A 17,796-nucleotide genomic window follows, 5' to 3' on the forward strand; every position below is an offset into this window, starting at 1 on the left:
ATCTATCTATCATCTATCTATCTATCTATCTATCTATCTATCTATCTATCTATCCATCTATCTATCTCTTTTTATCTATCTATCATTTCTATTTCTCACTCTATATATCTATATCCATGAAGGATACTTAAAATTCGGCACAACCACTACTTTTAACTAACATTTATATAATTTTTCAAATTTCAAAAAAAAAAAAAACATTTACTGAATATTAAATTATAAAAACACACAGGTGCATATTTAAAATCTGGACTGGCAGAGGAAATATCTGCTTAGAATTGAAAAAATTCCAAACATTCTTAGCAATTAATTTTAATCATTTTTTATCTAGAATAAAATTGTCATATACACTAAACTACCCTCCAATCTTATATGCAGTTCCAACCCCCGCAATGTCACGCTTGTGGCAAATGAATAAATATGTTGCAATTGTATTCCATTTGTAGAAATATTCCAATAAAAAATGTATGGTTAGTGCGTGATTATTAAATATTAAAATTTAATAATGCAATATTTTGCTATTTTCATTAATTTATTCGCAAATGTATAGAGGTTGTTGCATTTTATGGTATTATGTAAAATAGACAGTGGTCTAGAGATGAGAAGATAATGTCACTCTTACTATAGGAGGATTATTAAAACGTTTGTTACCTTATGATGGATTTCGCTTTATATTTTGTTATCCGATTAAAATTGAACTTCATGTGATTAAAATTAGTTTTATTTATATAACAGCTGTTTAGTATTCTTTAAATATTTTTTAAATTACTGTCCTACAGTGCAATTTGATTCTTTTCTGGTTCTTTATAGAGTTTTAATTACAATTGTTTTTACAATACAAAATGTGCGATTAAGCAAAAGTTTATTGAACTACGATTTCATAATTTATTTTATAATATTTAAATATAATAATAATTTTATTAAAAAAATTTTTAAATTTCATGAATTTATTGGAATTACATAAATACAATATGTTTGACAAACGTTCTAAAATATTGTTATTAGATTCATAAAATACAAAATCAATTATTCAAAAGATCAAAAATTCTTCATACGATTACGTATCATTAGAGATATCATTTAAAATCGGCATTTTCAATTCAGAAATAAACTTTTTTGATTTACTTTTATAATGATCTAGTACTAAGACTTATAGTAATTTTTATACCCTACACCACTTTAGTGGGGAGGGTATATTTGGTTTGTGCTGATGTTTGTAACGCACAATAATATTGGCCCCATTCCCACCTGAAAGTATACTAATCGGCTCAGAAGCATTTTCTAAGTCGATTTAGCTATGTCCGTCTGTCCAAACTACAGGTGCAATTTCGAAGATAATTCAATTCATTTGGTACCTGATCTTCTATTGTCCCAGGTACGAATCCTATCGGTTCATTATTTCACCTGCCCCCATACAACTGTACCCCCGAATAGGGCTTGTAAACCTTGTAATCAAACTACGCAATTTTGTAGATATTGTAAATGATAAATGTGGGTTCATAATTTCACTTAGTCCCCATACAACTGAACCCGACGAATAATGCTTTTAAGTTCATAATTATGTTTAATATACTCGTATGTTGACAGTAGGGTTCTATAAATCGACTTACGAATAATCGAACAATCGACTTTTTGTCGAAAAAAGATAACTCGTCTGTGAAAAAAATCGCAAAAGTCGACTTTGTTAATAAAAGTCGAAAAAGGTCGATAAGTCGAAAAAAGTCGAAGAATGTAGAAAAAAGTCGGAAAAAGTCGAAAACTAGAAAATTGTAGAAACAAGTCAAAAATAGTCAAAAATTTTAAAAAAGTGGAAAAAAGGTCAAAAACTCAAAAATAGTCGGAAAAACTCGAAAAAGTAAAAAAATAGTCGGAAAAAAGTCGAAAGAAGTCGAAAATAGTCAAAAAGTCGAAAAAATCAAAAAAAGTCGTAAAATGTCGGAAAAAATCGAAAAAAGTCGAAAACTAGAAAATTGTAGAAACATGTCCAAAATAGTCACAAATTTTAAAAAAGTGGAAAAAAGATCAAAAACTCAAAAATAGTCGGAAAAACTCGAAAAAAGTAAAAAAATAGTCGGAAAAAGTCAAAAGAAGTCAAAAATAGTCAAAAAAAAAGTCGAAAAGTCGAAAAAAAAGTCGGAAAAAGTCGAAAACTCAAAAATTTGGAAAAGTCGAAAAGTCGAAAACTCAAAAATTGTAGAAACAAGTCAAAAATAGTCGAAAATTTAAAAAAGTGGAAAAAAAGTCAAAAACTCAAAAATAATCGGAATAACTCGAAAAAGTCGAAAATAGTCAAAAAGTCGAAAAAATCGAAAAGTCGGCAAAAGTCATAAAGTTGAAAAGTCGAAAAAAGATGGAAAAAGACGAAAAGTGGGAAAAAGTCGAAAACCTGAAAATTGTAGAAACAAGTCAAAAATAGTCGATAATTTTAAAAAAGTGGAAAAAAAAGTCGAAAACTCAAAAATAGTCGGAAAAACTCGAAAAAAGTCAAAAAATTATAGGAAAAAAGTCGAAAGAAGTCGAAAATAGTCGAAAAAGTCGAAAAAATCGAAAGGTCGGAAAAAGTCAAAAAAAAAATCGGAAAAAGTCGAAAAGTCGACTATTTATAAAATACTTATAGTCAAAAAGTCTAAAAGTCGACTTTTAATTAAATGAAAAAAAGTCGAAAAATTTTAACTAAATGAAAAAAGCGGAAAAGTCTACTTTTCATTTCAACTATAGAACCCTAATTCACAGAAAGCTGCAAAACCAAGTTCTATACTAGCCTTGATGACCCTCATGTACCCTATAATTATAGGGCTTCATTTGACCTAAGCCTCTATAAAAAGCCCCCTTCAAAATTTGACTTAAATGTCCTCAGTTTTATTCAAGGTACAATTCAACTTAAACGTTTTATAATGAAATCTAAATCAGATTTTACTTTTTGTAACAGGTGTAGGGTATTATATGGTCGGCATTGGCCGATTATAATTTCTTACTTGTTTGAACTGATTTTATTCAAAAAAACCTTTGAGAACTAAAAAAAGATTCATATGTTAATAGCAATAGTGTGAAATAAATAATTATAAATTTTAAATGAATCATAAATTGCTTTTGTTTTTAATGCAATTAAAGTTGAGATAAATATTGAGTAGATGTGTCATACAAAACATTATAATTATAGTGTAGTTCACATATTTGTAAGTACAAACGATGAAATAAAAAAAGTAACGTCTATTATATTCGAACTGATGATATCCGACAGGAACAAAGAGCATTAAGACACTTTACAGGTATTGTAATTAATTTGACTTTGCGTATTTATATATCAGATTTATAGATTATTTTATATCAAAACTTACTTATATCCCAGACATCAATGATGCCTAAAGAAATCGCAAAAAAATAAGTTTACAATGTTTGAACCGACATGTTTAATGTTATGTCGGATCACAATTATTTCTTCCACCTATAAACATTCAAATTTTCGATATATGATTTAAAAACTTAAAGCACATCCCTCCTATTTGTATCTACGTTTGTTTTTATATTTGCCTACATTCAGCCTATTCACTATGTATAATACACACGCGATAGTTTATGGAAAAAAAGAACAACAATAAAAACACAAGTGTTTCTCAATATGTTTGCAAACAAAATTTTGTGACGTCAATAATCATTATTTTTTCGTAAAGTAAGAGTATCGACGAAATATTACTTTCGACTCTTAAACAAACAATTTTACAGAAACATTGCGATCAGACATGGATAATACTGTACAATGGCGATTTGTTTACACTTTTTAGTTGTAAGTACACAATACGCGTTGAGGCGGCATCGCGTTGTACGCTTTTAAAACTTTTCGCTTTTTATAAAGGGCACTTTGAACAATCACACTTAACGTACGTAAAGTCTAATGAAAAAGTAAAAAAGTTGTATGATTTTTATGAAAAATTAAAAAAAGTTGTATGATTGTATGATTTATATATTTTGTGCTTACACGATTGGTATAAAAGAATAACAAAGTAAGATGGAAACAGCTGTTTTACTTTTTTTGTAAGTGTTTACATAAAAATACATATCTGATCTAATGCGATCTGCTTGTTTTTTTAATCATTTAAAAAAATTATGAAAACCATACGACTGTAAAATTTTCCATCCGTATTCTCTCTCAATTGTATATGTAATGATGGTTTCATTACATATTTCGTTTCGACAATCACATACGTACTCTTCTGCACAAAATTTTGACAGATCATATTATTTGTGTGATCGTGTAAAGCCGGCTTTATAGACAACAACGTGTAGAACAGTTTTTTCTCTACACAAAATTGTTTTTAAAAGTTTTTTTCTAATAAAGAAATTGAGTTCGAACACTTTTTTTGTAAAAAGATAGTGTATAACATATTTTCCAAAATTTGTTCAGAGGAAAAGTGTGTATAAGAGTTTTTTCTATAACAAGGTTAGAAAAAAGTGCGTAAAACATTCATTAACAAGAATAAAATGTTTATAACACTTTTATCTGTATACAAAATTGTATTTGACAGTTTTTTATCAACAAAGTTGTTTAGAACAGTTTTACATCTAGATAAAAGAGATTATGTATAAAAGCTTTTTTCTAAAGAAAAAATATGTATTATTATATTTTCTATAGAAAAACACGTTTTCCTCTATAGAAAACATTTTGTATAATACTTTTTTCTCTACAAAAATTAGTATAAAAGTAGTGTATAGTAACATTTTCTGCTTGAAAACATTTGTATAACAATTTTTCTTTTAAAAATTTGGTATAACAGTTATGCTATAGAACAAAAATTTGTGTAAAACTTTATTCTATAGAAAAAATTTTTGTAAAAATTATTTCTATGCAAAACAATTGTCTTTTCTAAAGACAAAGTTGAGTATAACAGTTTTTTTATAAATAAAAAAATTGTATAACAGTTTTTCATATAAAAAACTTTTGTGCAGCAGTTTTCTTTATATATAACATGGTGTGTAACACATTTTTATAGATAAAAATGTGTATAACAGTTAATTTCCATAAAGAAAAATGTGTATAACAGTTTTTGGTATGAACAAAATTGTTTAAAAAACTTTTTTCTATAAAAAATTTATAAAAAAAACTGTTTTTAACAGAAACATTTGTATAACAGTTCTTTTTTATAAAGATAACTGTGTCTTTTATAAAGACAAAGTTGACAAAGATGTTGTATAACAGTTTTTTATATAGAATACTTTTGTATGTCAGTCTTTATAAATAAAATGGTGTATAATAAATTTTTGTGGAGAAAATGTATATAACAGTTTATTTCTATAAAGAAATGTGTGTATAACAGTTTTTGGTATAAACTAAATTGTTTAAAAAACTTTATTCTATAAAAATGTAAGAAAAAAACTGAAAAGATGTTGTATAACAGTTTTTTTTTTATATGGAATACTTTTGTATATCAGTCTTTATAAATAAAATGGTGTATAATAAATTTTTATAGAGAAAATGTATATAACAGTTTATTTCTATAAAGAAATGTGTGTATAACAGTTTTTGCTATAAACTAAATTGTTTAGAAAACTATATTCTATAAAAAATTTAAGAAAAAAACAATTTTTAACAGAATAATTTGTATAACAGTTCTTTTTTATAAAGATAACTGTGTTTGCAAGTTATTGTTATACTTCCAAAGAATAAATGTTATAAAGAATAAATCTTTATAATAGTTTTTATCGACATTATGTAAAATGAAAAACACTAACTGCTGACAAATCAGCTGCTTACTTTCCCTTATGGGAATTTACTCACAAAACAGCTAAATAGTTAGCAACTCGTTATTCATTATTTATAAGGCCGTATGTGTATAACAGTTTTAATGTAACAGTAAAAATGGTAATAAAAACATATGTTCAAAACAGGTTTTCTTTATTACATTAAAAAACCGATAACAAATTCCCGATTTTCCATCCCTGCTACAAACTTGTTATCTTGCCGATTGTACTCTTACGTTTTTGGACTCTTTTTTCGGTAACGTGTAAAATAAATAAAATATTTTAATACAAAAATTTTCTACAATATGTTGGCACTTTTTACAAAAGAAATTTTTAACAAACTTTAATTTTAAACTTACCTTGAAAAATGGCTGCTTGTAATTAAAGAAAAGTTTTCAAAATTAATTAAGGATATTTTTTTTAATAATATTATTAAAATAATAAAATAGCAACAAGTAGGTATTTCTTTTTTTATTATTATTATTTTTATATATTATAGAGTATCAACAAAAACACACATCAATCGTATAAACCCACATGAAAAAGACTAAAAAAGAATCGGTAAAAAACAACAGTTGTATTCTTTTCTATACAAAAACAATTGATATAAACGCGAGAAGAGAGTGAGTTTTTTTATTATTTATTTAATTTTATAAATTAGTTTATTTTTGTTGTTCTTTTTATTGTTATTATTTTAATAAGAGTTCTTTCTATAAAAAATAAGATACTTGTACAAGAAATTCAAATCTACAAACACTGTTATAAAGTTATAATATAAGTCTGTGTTTTTTTTATATTTTACTGCACGATTTTGAAATTGTTTTCACATAAAAGATTTAGTTAAGACTGTTTGTATATAAAGGGGATTTGTTGGGGTAAACCACCAATTTACTATGAAATTTTTAAATTTATCTTCCGTCTTTGTTTCATGTACCTGTACAGTTGAAATGAAATTTGACAAACTGTTTAAACTAATTGTTAATAACTTTGTTAATTTTACCTTTAAAATGTTAAGTTTTGGTAATTTAGTTTGAATTATTTAGATTTTTACTATTAATTATAACTTTTTAAATAATTTATCTCTAGTCTGCTACTTCTAGTTTCTTTTTCTACTAATATTTGGGTTTAAGTTTTCATGGAACACAATTAATTGATAATTTAATGGACTTTCAAAATTATCTTTTTGTTATCCGAAAAATGTTACAATTACATTGCTTGTCGACATTATCACATTTTCAATATGTATCTTGAACAAATAAAAGGGCTATTCTACTTTAAACATAGACGAATTTAAGGCACCCTTCCTTATTTTAATGTACTATACTTTTTATTATAAACTATAAACTAGACTAAAGACTAGACTTTAGGCTAGATAATAGACTAGACTATAAACTAGACTAAAGACTAGACTATAAACTAGACTAAGGACTAGACCTTAGACTAGACTATAGACCAGACTATAGACTAGACTATAGACTAGACTAGAGACTAGACTATAGACCAGACTATAGACTAGACTATAGACTAGACTATAGACTAGACTATAGACTAGACTATAGACTAGACTATAGACTAGACTATAGACTAGACTATAGACTAGACTATAGACTAGACTATAGACTAGACTATAGACTAGACTATAGACTAGACTATAGACTAGACTATAGACTAGACTATTGACTAGAATATAGACTAGACTATAGACTAGAATATAGACTAGAATATAGACTAGAATATAGACGAGACTATAGACTAGAATATAGACTAGACTATAGACTGGAATATAGACTAGAATATAGACTAGACTATAGACTAAAATATAGACTAAACTATAGACTAGACTATAGACTAGAGTATAGACTAGACTATAGACTAGACTATAGACTAGACTTTAGACTAGACTATAGGCTAGACTATAGACTAGACTATAGACTAGACTATGGACTAGACTAAAGACTATACTATAGATTAGATTATATATATAGACTAGACTATAGACTAGAGTATAGACTAGACTATAAAAATGACTATAGAATAAACTATAGAAAAGACTGGATTATTAAGTAGACTTTAGACCATGCTGGTACATAGTTCACAGAAAAACGTTTAATCTTTGAGTGAGAAAAATAAAATTCCACGCCAGCGCCATTTTATAATGGAAATTTTTGGATAGCTTATCGAGCTTAGGAATTTTTCTCGGATTGACACACAAACACGTATATTTCCTACAGGCACGATTTTGCCGAGATACCCCGTCCATAAGTTGCATGCTCAGTTTATATAAAAAAACGGGTTTTAGGAATTGTTTGCTGAGCCTCAGTAAAATTTCTAACGACGCAAGCTGCATTTTTGTTATTATTATTGGGAATGTATGCCAAACTCTTTGCATTTTCGCTATTGTGAATCATCAACACAGCTGTTTTTTTAGAAATTTCGTAAATAGTAAAAATAATCACAAAAACAACAATAACAAATAAAACGTGCTGTAAACAACAATTCGAAGCACCAAATTGTAATACATTTTGCGTTACGCTGTAATTTTTACCAAAATAAACATTTAAAACTCAATTTAATTGACACTATTATATAAAAGAGATGCTATCTAACTTAATAATAACGCGACAAAAGTTTGTTTTAATTAAAGGTAAGCGAATATAAAAAGTATTTTGGAAAAAATTATTTTAATTCTATTCCATGAGTATTTAGATGAATTGGGCCAGGAGAAAATCTCACAGAAGTTCATTACCCAAATGCTCAAAGAACAGGGAGAAGATGTGACCATAAAAACTCTAGCAATCGGTGAACAACTGAACGACGAGGCCACTTTACAGAAATTCCTCAACGAATGCCGTCTGCAGCCTCAAGAGGAGGGTAAATCGTGGAATGTTATACTGCCTAACCTCTCAGACTTTTTGGCCTATCAAAAGGTTTCAGTGATATTTCAGTTCCTTAACAATTTGAAAAATTGCGAACATGTTAAGCGTACCTTTCTATGGATTTCACTGCCCCATCTACATCATGATCATGCACAATATGTAGTGGCTGCATTTGAGTATATGGCTGATTTGGTTCTACATCTATTGACCGGTAATGAACTTTCCTATTTGATGTGTAAGCCGGGCGGTGGAGTTACCTTTAAACATTATACATATAGTAGAACAAAAACAGAATTTAAAGTAGAATTAAAATCGGAGGTAGACAAGTCTAAGGCATCAAGTGCTGAAAGCCCTGACGGTCAAAAGGCGGAACAGTTAGGTACATTTAAAATTGAATTGGACGAAGACGAAATGGTGGCGAGAAATGCTATGAAAATGCCCTATGAAAAGTAAGTTGAAAAAGCAAATCACAAGAAAATTTGTAATTAAAGATTATTGAGATTAATTTGAAATTGTTTTCATAATATTGAGTAATTGCTTTTTATGTACTTTTCTCTTTTAGAGCTATGGAGGCTACGGAAAGCAATATAATCTATACCCCAGATGATGCTGATGATTTTGATGATGAAGATCCCGACGAAGATTTAAATATTTGAGAATTTTTTAAATATTTAGATACTTTTGTTAACTTCCAAATTAAAACATGGCTTTAAACTTAGTAGTATGAAATAGAATTTTTCAATAAAATGTTTAATTTTGTACAATAAATTTTTATAAATCTAACACACTTTTCAAAATTTAGTTTTGAAAGGAAATCGTTGCTATACTTTTATTCGAAATTGGTGATAAGTATATGAAATTACTCAAAATATATATTTTATTCCTCCCCTTTTTTCTCGATTCATGATGAAAAAATATTTTTGAAAAGAATGAGAAAACTTTCCAAAATTTTATCATTTGTCTTAATTAGTAAAAAATGGCTTTAAAAATAATAAAAACACTTTTTTAACAATTTTTTATTGCTGTTTTTTTATGAATAAAAAAAGTAAACTTAAAATCTAATCATCCTTAGAAGCGGCTACAAAATTATTATAATCTCTTCTAATGGTCATGGGCGGGCGATTACTACTACCACCACCACCTCCTCCACTACTACTGTTATGTTGTTGATTAAACGAGGGTCGGTTATGCGAATGGTAACGAACTTCTGAGCCATTATGATCACCATAAAGATCACGACCACCACCACGACCTCCTCTTCTGTGTCTAAAATTGCGATTATTGTGGTAGGGTCCTCCACCATAACCACCGCCACCACTACCTCGCCAGTTTCTTTGATGATGACGTGGACCTCCGCGATTATGATGACGACCACCACCACCACCCTCATTGCGGGCACTATCACCTCCACCACTATTCCAATTCTCTACAATTGGAGGATCATCCAAAGGTTTGTTACAATGTGCCATAAATTCGGCATCCTCCTCGGTGTAACGTAAACCAAATTCTTGTTCACATTCTTCTAAGAATTCTATATCCTTATCGGTTAAACGATTAATCTTACGATTAGGATCTACCATATTTTTGTTTTAATTTAAACTAGCAGAACAGCACAAAAAACTATAAAATTTACTAAATTACAATTATTCTATAAAAAATATGTTTTGCTTTCTTTTAATTTCTCGTTGTTGCTCTTGATTTTTACTTTGAAACAATCACAATTACAGTTCTAACATTCACAATAATAAAACAGCTGTTCATATAATTCAAATCATTTACCAACACTGTCTCTCACCAAACAACTGTCAAAATCAGTTGCATTTTTTCTGGTTCTCGGAAAAGTTTAAGAATTTTTTTTATTATTCTTAATAAAAGTATTAATTTTAATTAAAAAATTATTATAAATTCAATTTATAATAATTTAAAAATGTGTAAACTAAGTTTTTAAAGTTTTAAGTAAATATTAGCATATGCATACTTAAAAGAATAACAACAAAGGAACAAACAAATTTTTCTCCGCCCAAGCAACCTCCTCCCTGTTTATTAGTTTTTTTTTTCTAACGCCTCAAAGTTTTTGTCTAACACAACAATTGTCATGTTAAATCTTGCGTATACGTCGCCAGCATTATTATTAATAAATAAAAACCGCCAGAGTTTCATAAACTACTTCACTTATACTCAATCAACTGCGTGATACAACCACTACCAGCACCAATACCACCATCATCTCACTAAACTAAGATCATGGCTGAGAGTCTTGTATGGCGTCTCTTGTGTCGCTATAAGATATTCTTTCTAGTGGGTTTTATTATATTTGGCATACAGATATTCTTGGCTTATAAATCTTTAAATCTAAGCGCTTTCACGTCCAGCGATACTCCTGTTGTAAATAATCCTGCCCTGTCATCAGTAGCTGTACAAAAGGGTCGTCTAGCCTCCCAACATAATTCCGCCAGTGATGATGAGGATTCTTCAAATGCAGCCTTAATAACACGAAAACGTTCTGCTGACGCAACTTTAAATAATGATGCTGATGTTTCCGCTTCATCTCTCATATCAGCCAAGCAATTGGGTTTTACACCCGCCTGTAATATACAATCAAAAGATGCCGTCTCCGCCTTACAACGAGCTAAAACCAAAGACTGCCGCCAACATATCGCTCAAATTGCTTGCGCCATACAGGCGGGCGAATTCTATGCCACACACCTGCCCAGCTATTGTCCGCGTGGCAATCATAGCGCCAATACTCAATTGGGTTGTTATCGTGACGAGAAAGAATTTCGTCTCTTGTCTGGTTATTTTATAAATTTCAAATCGTCCAATAAACCGGACAAATGTGTTCAGCTATGTCTTCAATCGGGATTTCCCTATGCTGGTGTACAATATGGTTCGGAGTGTTTTTGTGGAGTTGATGCACCGCCAGTTGCTGCCAAATTGGCTGATTCCAGTTGTAATATGAAGTGTTCGGGGGATCAGCATGAGATTTGTGGTGGTTATTATGCCATGAACATTTATGAAACGGGTATAGCAAGTGAGTATGTTTACAATGAAATTCTTTAGAAAATTTTAAAAGTGTAAACAAATACGAATTTTAAAAGAATGTAATATATTTTGCATTCGTTAATTCTTAATAATTCATTTCGCCTATGAATTACTTTACATTTCAAATTTTCAATTTTTTAAATCATGTAAGAAAAATTAAATATTTGCATTCAACGTTATTTTCTTTAAATTAATTTTTATTTTATTAACTAAATCTTCATTATGCATTATATAAAATGTAGGTTACTTAAAGCAATTATTTTTCATAAATCTTTTTTCTTGCATTTACGCCTTTTATGCATATTTCTACGTTATATAAAACGTGTTTTTGCCAAATTGTTTTTTATTGTTTATACTACGAATATTATTTGCATCATAGTTAAACCCGTTTCCTTAATGATTCAATGCCTAAAGTTTATTTTGTGTTTGCGCGGGTTATTAAACTCTTAATTAGCAAATTATGTTCTAGTTAAACGTTATTTTTTTAAACAAATTCTACTAAAAACAAAATGCATTTTCAATGCAATTTAACACATAAGTAAAAAATTACACTAGACTACAAAAATAGTTCCAGCTTAATGCCAGTTTAGTTTTAGTCTTCTTCAAGTTTAATTCTAGATTTAGTTCAGTTCTAGTTCAGTTGTTGTTCAGTTGTAGTTCAGTTCTAGTTCAGTTCTAGTTCAGTTCTAGTTCAGTTCTAGTTCAATTCTAGTTCAGTTTTAGTTCAGTTCTAGTTCAGTTCTAGTTCAGTTCTAGTTCAGTTCTAGTTCAGTTCTAGTTCAGTTCTAGTTCAGTTCTAGTTCAGTTCTAGTTCAGTTCTAGTTCAGTTCTAGTTCAGTTCTAGTTCAGTTCTAGTTCAGTTCTAGTTTAGTTCAGTTCTATTTCAGTTCTAGTTCAGTTCTAGTTCTGTTCCAGTTTTGTTCCAGTTCAGTTCTAGTTCAGTTCTAGTTAAGTTCTAGTTAAGTTCTAGTTCAGTTCTAGTTCAGTTCTAGTTCAGTTCTAGTTCAGTTCTAGTTCAGTTCTAGTTCAGTTCTAGTTCAGTTCTAGTTCAGTTCTAGTTCAGTTCTAGTTCAGTTCTAGTTCAGTTCTAGTTCAGTTCTAATTTAGTTCTAGTTCAGTTCTAGTTCAGTTCTAGTTTAGTTCTAGTTCAGTTCTAGTTCAGTTTTAGTTCAGTTCTAGTTCACTTCTAGTTTATAACTAACAATTTTTTGTTATCCAGTGTTTTATTATAAAACATTCACTACACAATTAATTCATAGACCCAATTTGATTTACTTAAGGCAGAAAATTTGCATTATTTCTTCATACACTACAACAAAAACAAACACAAAGCAAACAACAACAATAAATAAAAGTACATACACTTGAAACATGCAATTAAACAAATGTTTAAGTTTTGTTTTTTTTTAATTTTGTTCTTCATACATTTTAATAAAACTTTGTTTGCTTTTACTTTTCGTTTTACAGAATTTTCAGCACAAATTGCTGAGACTAGTATTAAACCCGACACTACGGAACGTATAAAAGTGGCATTTTTATTAACATTAAATGGTCGTGCTCTACGACAAGTCCATCGTTTATTAAAAGCTTTATATGCACCACAACATGTCTACTATATACATGTGGACAAGGTAAGTTCCTAGTTTAGTGAACAGATGTAGATTGCATGTCATTTGAATTATAAATTAAACTAGTTTTAATTACATGTTAGAGGTTTTCAAATTAAATAAGATTAAGGCTATAAAATACAAAAAATTAGTAAAACATTCTACTCTGTTTGAAATTAAACAAAGAAAAGTTGCAAAATATGACAAAAATATAATTTTATGGCTTTTTTATTAATTTCAGCGTCAAGACTATTTATATCGTAAACTCTTAGAACTGGAACCTAAATTTCCCAACATACGTTTAGCCCGCACACGTTTCTCTACCATATGGGGTGGTGCTTCTTTGCTCACTATGTTGATGCAAAGTATGGATGATCTTTTGAAATCCTCTTTTCACTGGGATTTTGTTATCAATCTAAGTGAAAGTGATTTTCCCGTAAAAAAACTAGATAAACTTGAGGAATTCTTAACGGCCAATCGTAATCGTAATTTTGTCAAGAGTCATGGGCGAGAGACACAACGTTTTATACAAAAACAAGGACTGGACAAAACCTTTGTAGAATGTGATACTCATATGTGGCGTATAGGAGACCGTAAGCTTCCTACTGGCATACAAATAGATGGTGGTTCAGATTGGATAGCACTGTCAAGGCCATTTGTGAAATATGTTTTAGAGAATAAAGAAACTGATGACTTACTTAAAGGACTCTTGGTTATATTTAGACATACCCTTTTGCCAGCTGAATCATTTTTCCATACAGTTTTAAGAAATTCCAAATTTTGTGGAACTTATGTGGATAACAATTTGCATGTGACAAACTGGAAGCGTAAATTAGGTTGTAAATGTCAGTACAAACATGTGGTGGATTGGTGTGGCTGTAGTCCTAATGATTTTAAACCAGAAGATTGGTCACGTTTGCAAAATACTGAAAACAAAATGCTTTACTTTGCACGCAAATTTGAGCCCATTATTAATCAAGCAATTCTATTAAAATTGGAAGAATGGTTATATGGAGCTTATGCAGAAGACTACATAAATTTAGCCGCCTATTGGCAGAGTTTTTATCATTATGAAGATAAACGCACAAAGCAGGATGATCTGACTTTAACAGTAGCCGAAAGTCTTTTAAGAAGATTGTGCAAACAGTGGTCTACCAAAAGTCATAAGGTATTGGAGTTGACACAGTATTTACACAATGATCAGTATAAGGGTTTCTTAATAAGATATCAAACTTTTGATCAACTCAATGGAACAGTTTATGAGCTAGAGAGCCGCATAAGACCGGTGCAATATGCTAAATTTGCCAAAAATTCTAAATTTGCAAAACGTTTAAGAAACTTTGAAATATCCTCCGAATATGATCAAAAAGAGCAAATTTGTAGAAATTTACAAAAATTCCTAGGACCCTATACCGATTTGGTATTGACATTTACATTTATGGGTTCTGGTTCAGCTTCACCCAAAGATACTTCTCATTCCTATAATCTCACCTTATTGTGGATAGATCCCATGGGACGTTTGCAAGATTTCAATGAACTGCATATAGAAGACAGTCAAACGGATAATATTAATTATTCTAAAGCTTTGCTAAAACAACCCTTAACCCCGGGCATTTGGACAGCTAAACTTATAGGACGTAATGCCATTTATGCTCAAACTAAATTTCTTATAACGCCTTTAGCTTTGTACAACGGTGAACAGATAGCAGCGGATAGAGCACGTCAAATTAATGCTGGTGATGGCTTAACATTGGCCGAAGATTTTGCTTTACCACAAGAATGGTTACAGTACATACCCACCTTTGAAGAATCAGAACAATTGAAAAAATTAGCAGCACGTAATGCTTTGAGAACAGGAGAAAAACTCTATGAATGGATAGATGATTTAACGGGTAAATTCTTTCATACAAGAGAAACTTGTGCTGTAAATGCTGATGCTCGAAATCTTAATACAGCCGCTTTAGAAAAGTTACCCTTGTGCCAAGAAACCACTTGGAGTTCTTTGGCTCCAGATCCGAAAAGTAATGTTTATGCTTTAGTTTCAAACGCCAGCAGCTAAAAACCATCTTTATATTTAGTATAAACTATAGCAAAACTGAAAAAAAAAATACAAAATAAAACAAACAACTAAACTAATTGAAACCAAAAATTTTGAAAAAAATGCAATATTTTTCCATTAACTAAACAAACATTAGCAGCCAAAAATCTGATAAAATAGGCAATATTTTTTATTAATTTTCTTTAAAATAAAAAAAAACACTCAAGTAACTAAAATTAATATGCCATTATTTACAATTTATTAGAACATTTATTAAACTATACTATATTATAAAACAATTTTGTTAAGATTTTTTTTTGTTGTTATATACGATACGATGTAATGTCGTAATTTAAGCAATTTTAAAAGCACAACTCTTTTTTTTTAATATTTGTCTAAACTACTATTTGTATAGCACACAACATAAACACACTGTTAGTCTTAAGTAAATTAAATTATTATTAAAAAAAAAACTCTTAAAAGAATTTTACTTAAAATTTACATTTAAAAAAAAAAACCCTTTTCAAGGGCACCATTCAAAAAGAATTTTTGGAGTAAATCGACCATGTATTGTTTTAACTTTGTATTTGTTTTTGTATTCTCTTGTGTGTCATAATTTTAATTTAAATATATCTCATATATATATATTTTTAAAATGTTTTCAAACTTGAATTTGTGATATAACCATTCAGTTTTTTTTTTGTATAATTATTAATAAAATATCATATTGTCCCGTGTAATGTATGTTTGTTGTAATTTTGTAAATATTATACAAATCTCATAAAATATTTAAAACAAGCATTTTGTATTTGTTTCGAAAAATTATATTTTTTATAATATTTTTAGTTTTTTTTAACTAAAATTATAAGAAAAGAAAACCCAATTTAATCTCTGTATATAGCACATAATTAGTTAAAACCATTCATTCGGTAATTTTTCTTCAAAATTTTGATTCTAAATTATATGAAATTAAAAAAAAACAAATGTATACAATTATGTATATGTATTATTTTGGAAAATAATGCATTTTCATTTAAAAAAACAACTATTAAAATTAAAAATAAAAGAAATTTCAAAAGATTAATTAATAAAATGAGATAAAATTTGATTACTTTTGTGGAGGTTGGGCAAACGGGAAGTAAGTAATCTACCTATTTATTTATCTATCTATCTATCTATCTATCTATCTATCTATCTATCTATCTATCTATCTATCTATCTATCTATCTATCTATCTATCTATCTATCTATCTTTCTATCTATCTATCTATCTATCTATCTATCTATCTATCTATCTATCTATCTATATATCTATCTATCTATCTATCTATCTATCTATCTATCTATCTATCTATCTTTCTATCTTTCTATCTATCTATCTATCTATCTATCTATCTATCTATCTATATATATCTATCTATATATCTATTATCTATCTATCTATATATCTATCTATCTATCTATCTATCTATCTATCTATCTATCTATCTATCTATCTATCTATCTATCTATCTATCTACCTATCTATCTATCTATCTATCTATCTATCTATCTATCTATCTACCTATCTATATATCTATCTACAAAAACAATAAAATGATGAATTCGGAAGAAGGAAAACTTAATATTTTAAGTAAATAGTAACTTTCTGATTTCTTTTATTTTTGCCCGACAGGATTTTTTGAATCGTTACCATGTATCCTACCATATTCCAAGGTGTTTTTGGCGCGACACTTCCTATATCCTATACAGTTTACCAGCAACGATTTTACTGACCATTTTGGGGGAAGCCAATTTTCCAAAGATCTACTCTACCGATTTTTTGCACGAAAGCATTTTTTCAATCCTTACCATGTCTCCTACAGTTTACCAGCAACGATTTTGGAGGAAGCCAATTTACCAAGGAACTATAGTTCCAAGACTATATATAGTCTTGATTCTTTTTTGTGTTTTCCCCCATTTTCCATTAAGTTTTCCATGATATTTTTTATTATATAAGCAATTTATTTTTCCCCTGTGGTGTTGCCACTTGATTCCCAAAAACTCCAATTTTTTCTCAGTCGTTGCTATTTTTTGTTCTGTCTATCTGGACGGACGTTTTTTCCAAAAAAATCGATAACTCGACTATCATCTGTGAAAAAAGTCGACTTTGGAAATAAAAGTCAAAAAGTCGGAAAAAGTCAAAAATAGTCAAACAATCAAAACATGTTAAAAATCGAAAAAAATCGAAAATCGTCGACAAGTCTGAAATGGTCAAAAAGTCGGAAAAAGTCGAAATTAGTCAAAAAGTCATTAATTGTCAAATGTCGAAAATAGTGAAAAAAGTCGAAAATAGTCGGAAAAAGTCGAAAAGTCAAAAAAGGTCGAAAATAGTTGAAAAAAGTTGGAAAGTCGATAAAAGTACAAAAGTTGAAAAAGGTCGAAAAGTCGGAAAGTCGGAAAAATTGGCTATTTACAAAAGTTGAGCATTTACAAAATTCTAAAAGGCAAAAAGTCG

At 29.0% G+C, this 17,796-nt stretch overlaps 3 protein-coding genes across 3 annotated transcripts; 2 read left to right on the top strand and 1 right to left on the bottom strand.

Annotated features, from left to right (window-relative positions):
• Positions 1-7,999: 7,999 nt before the first annotated feature.
• Positions 8,000-9,427, top strand: LOC111676892 (elongator complex protein 5). Its single transcript, XM_023437898.2, has 3 exons — positions 8,000-8,380; positions 8,443-9,061; positions 9,175-9,427. Exons 1-3 carry the CDS (start codon positions 8,332-8,334, stop codon positions 9,266-9,268), a joined length of 762 nt encoding a protein of 253 aa, XP_023293666.2. The 5' UTR covers positions 8,000-8,331; the 3' UTR covers positions 9,269-9,427.
• Positions 9,428-9,588: 161 nt separating this feature from the next.
• LOC111676894 (RNA-binding protein cabeza) lies at positions 9,589-10,325 on the bottom strand. The gene has a single exon (XM_023437899.2). The coding sequence runs from the start codon at positions 10,190-10,192 to the stop codon at positions 9,671-9,673; it is 522 nt and encodes a 173-aa protein (XP_023293667.2). The 5' UTR covers positions 10,193-10,325; the 3' UTR covers positions 9,589-9,670.
• A 151-nt stretch (positions 10,326-10,476) lies between these two features.
• Positions 10,477-15,947, top strand: LOC111676881 (xylosyltransferase oxt). The gene is made up of 3 exons (XM_023437885.2): positions 10,477-11,643; positions 13,122-13,285; positions 13,503-15,947. The coding sequence occupies exons 1-3, from the start codon at positions 10,857-10,859 to the stop codon at positions 15,318-15,320; spliced, it is 2,769 nt and encodes a 922-aa protein (XP_023293653.2). The 5' UTR covers positions 10,477-10,856; the 3' UTR covers positions 15,321-15,947.
• Positions 15,948-17,796: the final 1,849 nt, after the last annotated feature.

The sequence above is a fragment of the Lucilia cuprina genome, chromosome 5, assembly GCF_022045245.1.
Source record: "Lucilia cuprina isolate Lc7/37 chromosome 5, ASM2204524v1, whole genome shotgun sequence".
Lineage (NCBI taxonomy): Eukaryota > Metazoa > Arthropoda > Insecta > Diptera > Calliphoridae > Lucilia > Lucilia cuprina.

Bases quoted from the DNA above. Each gene is read 5' to 3' on its own strand.
- LOC111676892 (XM_023437898.2), top strand. From the start codon at position 8,332: ATGCTATCTAACTTAATAATAACGCGACAAAAGTTTGTTTTAATTAAA. The intron at 8,381-8,442 runs GTAAGCGAATAT...ATGAGTATTTAG, and splicing joins AAAGTTTGTTTTAATTAAAG to ATGAATTGGGCCAGGAGAAA. The intron at 9,062-9,174 runs GTAAGTTGAAAA...TTTCTCTTTTAG, and splicing joins ATGAAAATGCCCTATGAAAA to AGCTATGGAGGCTACGGAAA.
- LOC111676894 (XM_023437899.2), bottom strand. From the start codon at position 10,192: ATGGTAGATCCTAATCGTAAGATTAATCGTTTAACCGATAAGGATATA.
- LOC111676881 (XM_023437885.2), top strand. From the start codon at position 10,857: ATGGCTGAGAGTCTTGTATGGCGTCTCTTGTGTCGCTATAAGATATTC. The intron at 11,644-13,121 runs GTGAGTATGTTT...TTCGTTTTACAG, and splicing joins TTATGAAACGGGTATAGCAA to AATTTTCAGCACAAATTGCT. The intron at 13,286-13,502 runs GTAAGTTCCTAG...TATTAATTTCAG, and splicing joins ACTATATACATGTGGACAAG to CGTCAAGACTATTTATATCG.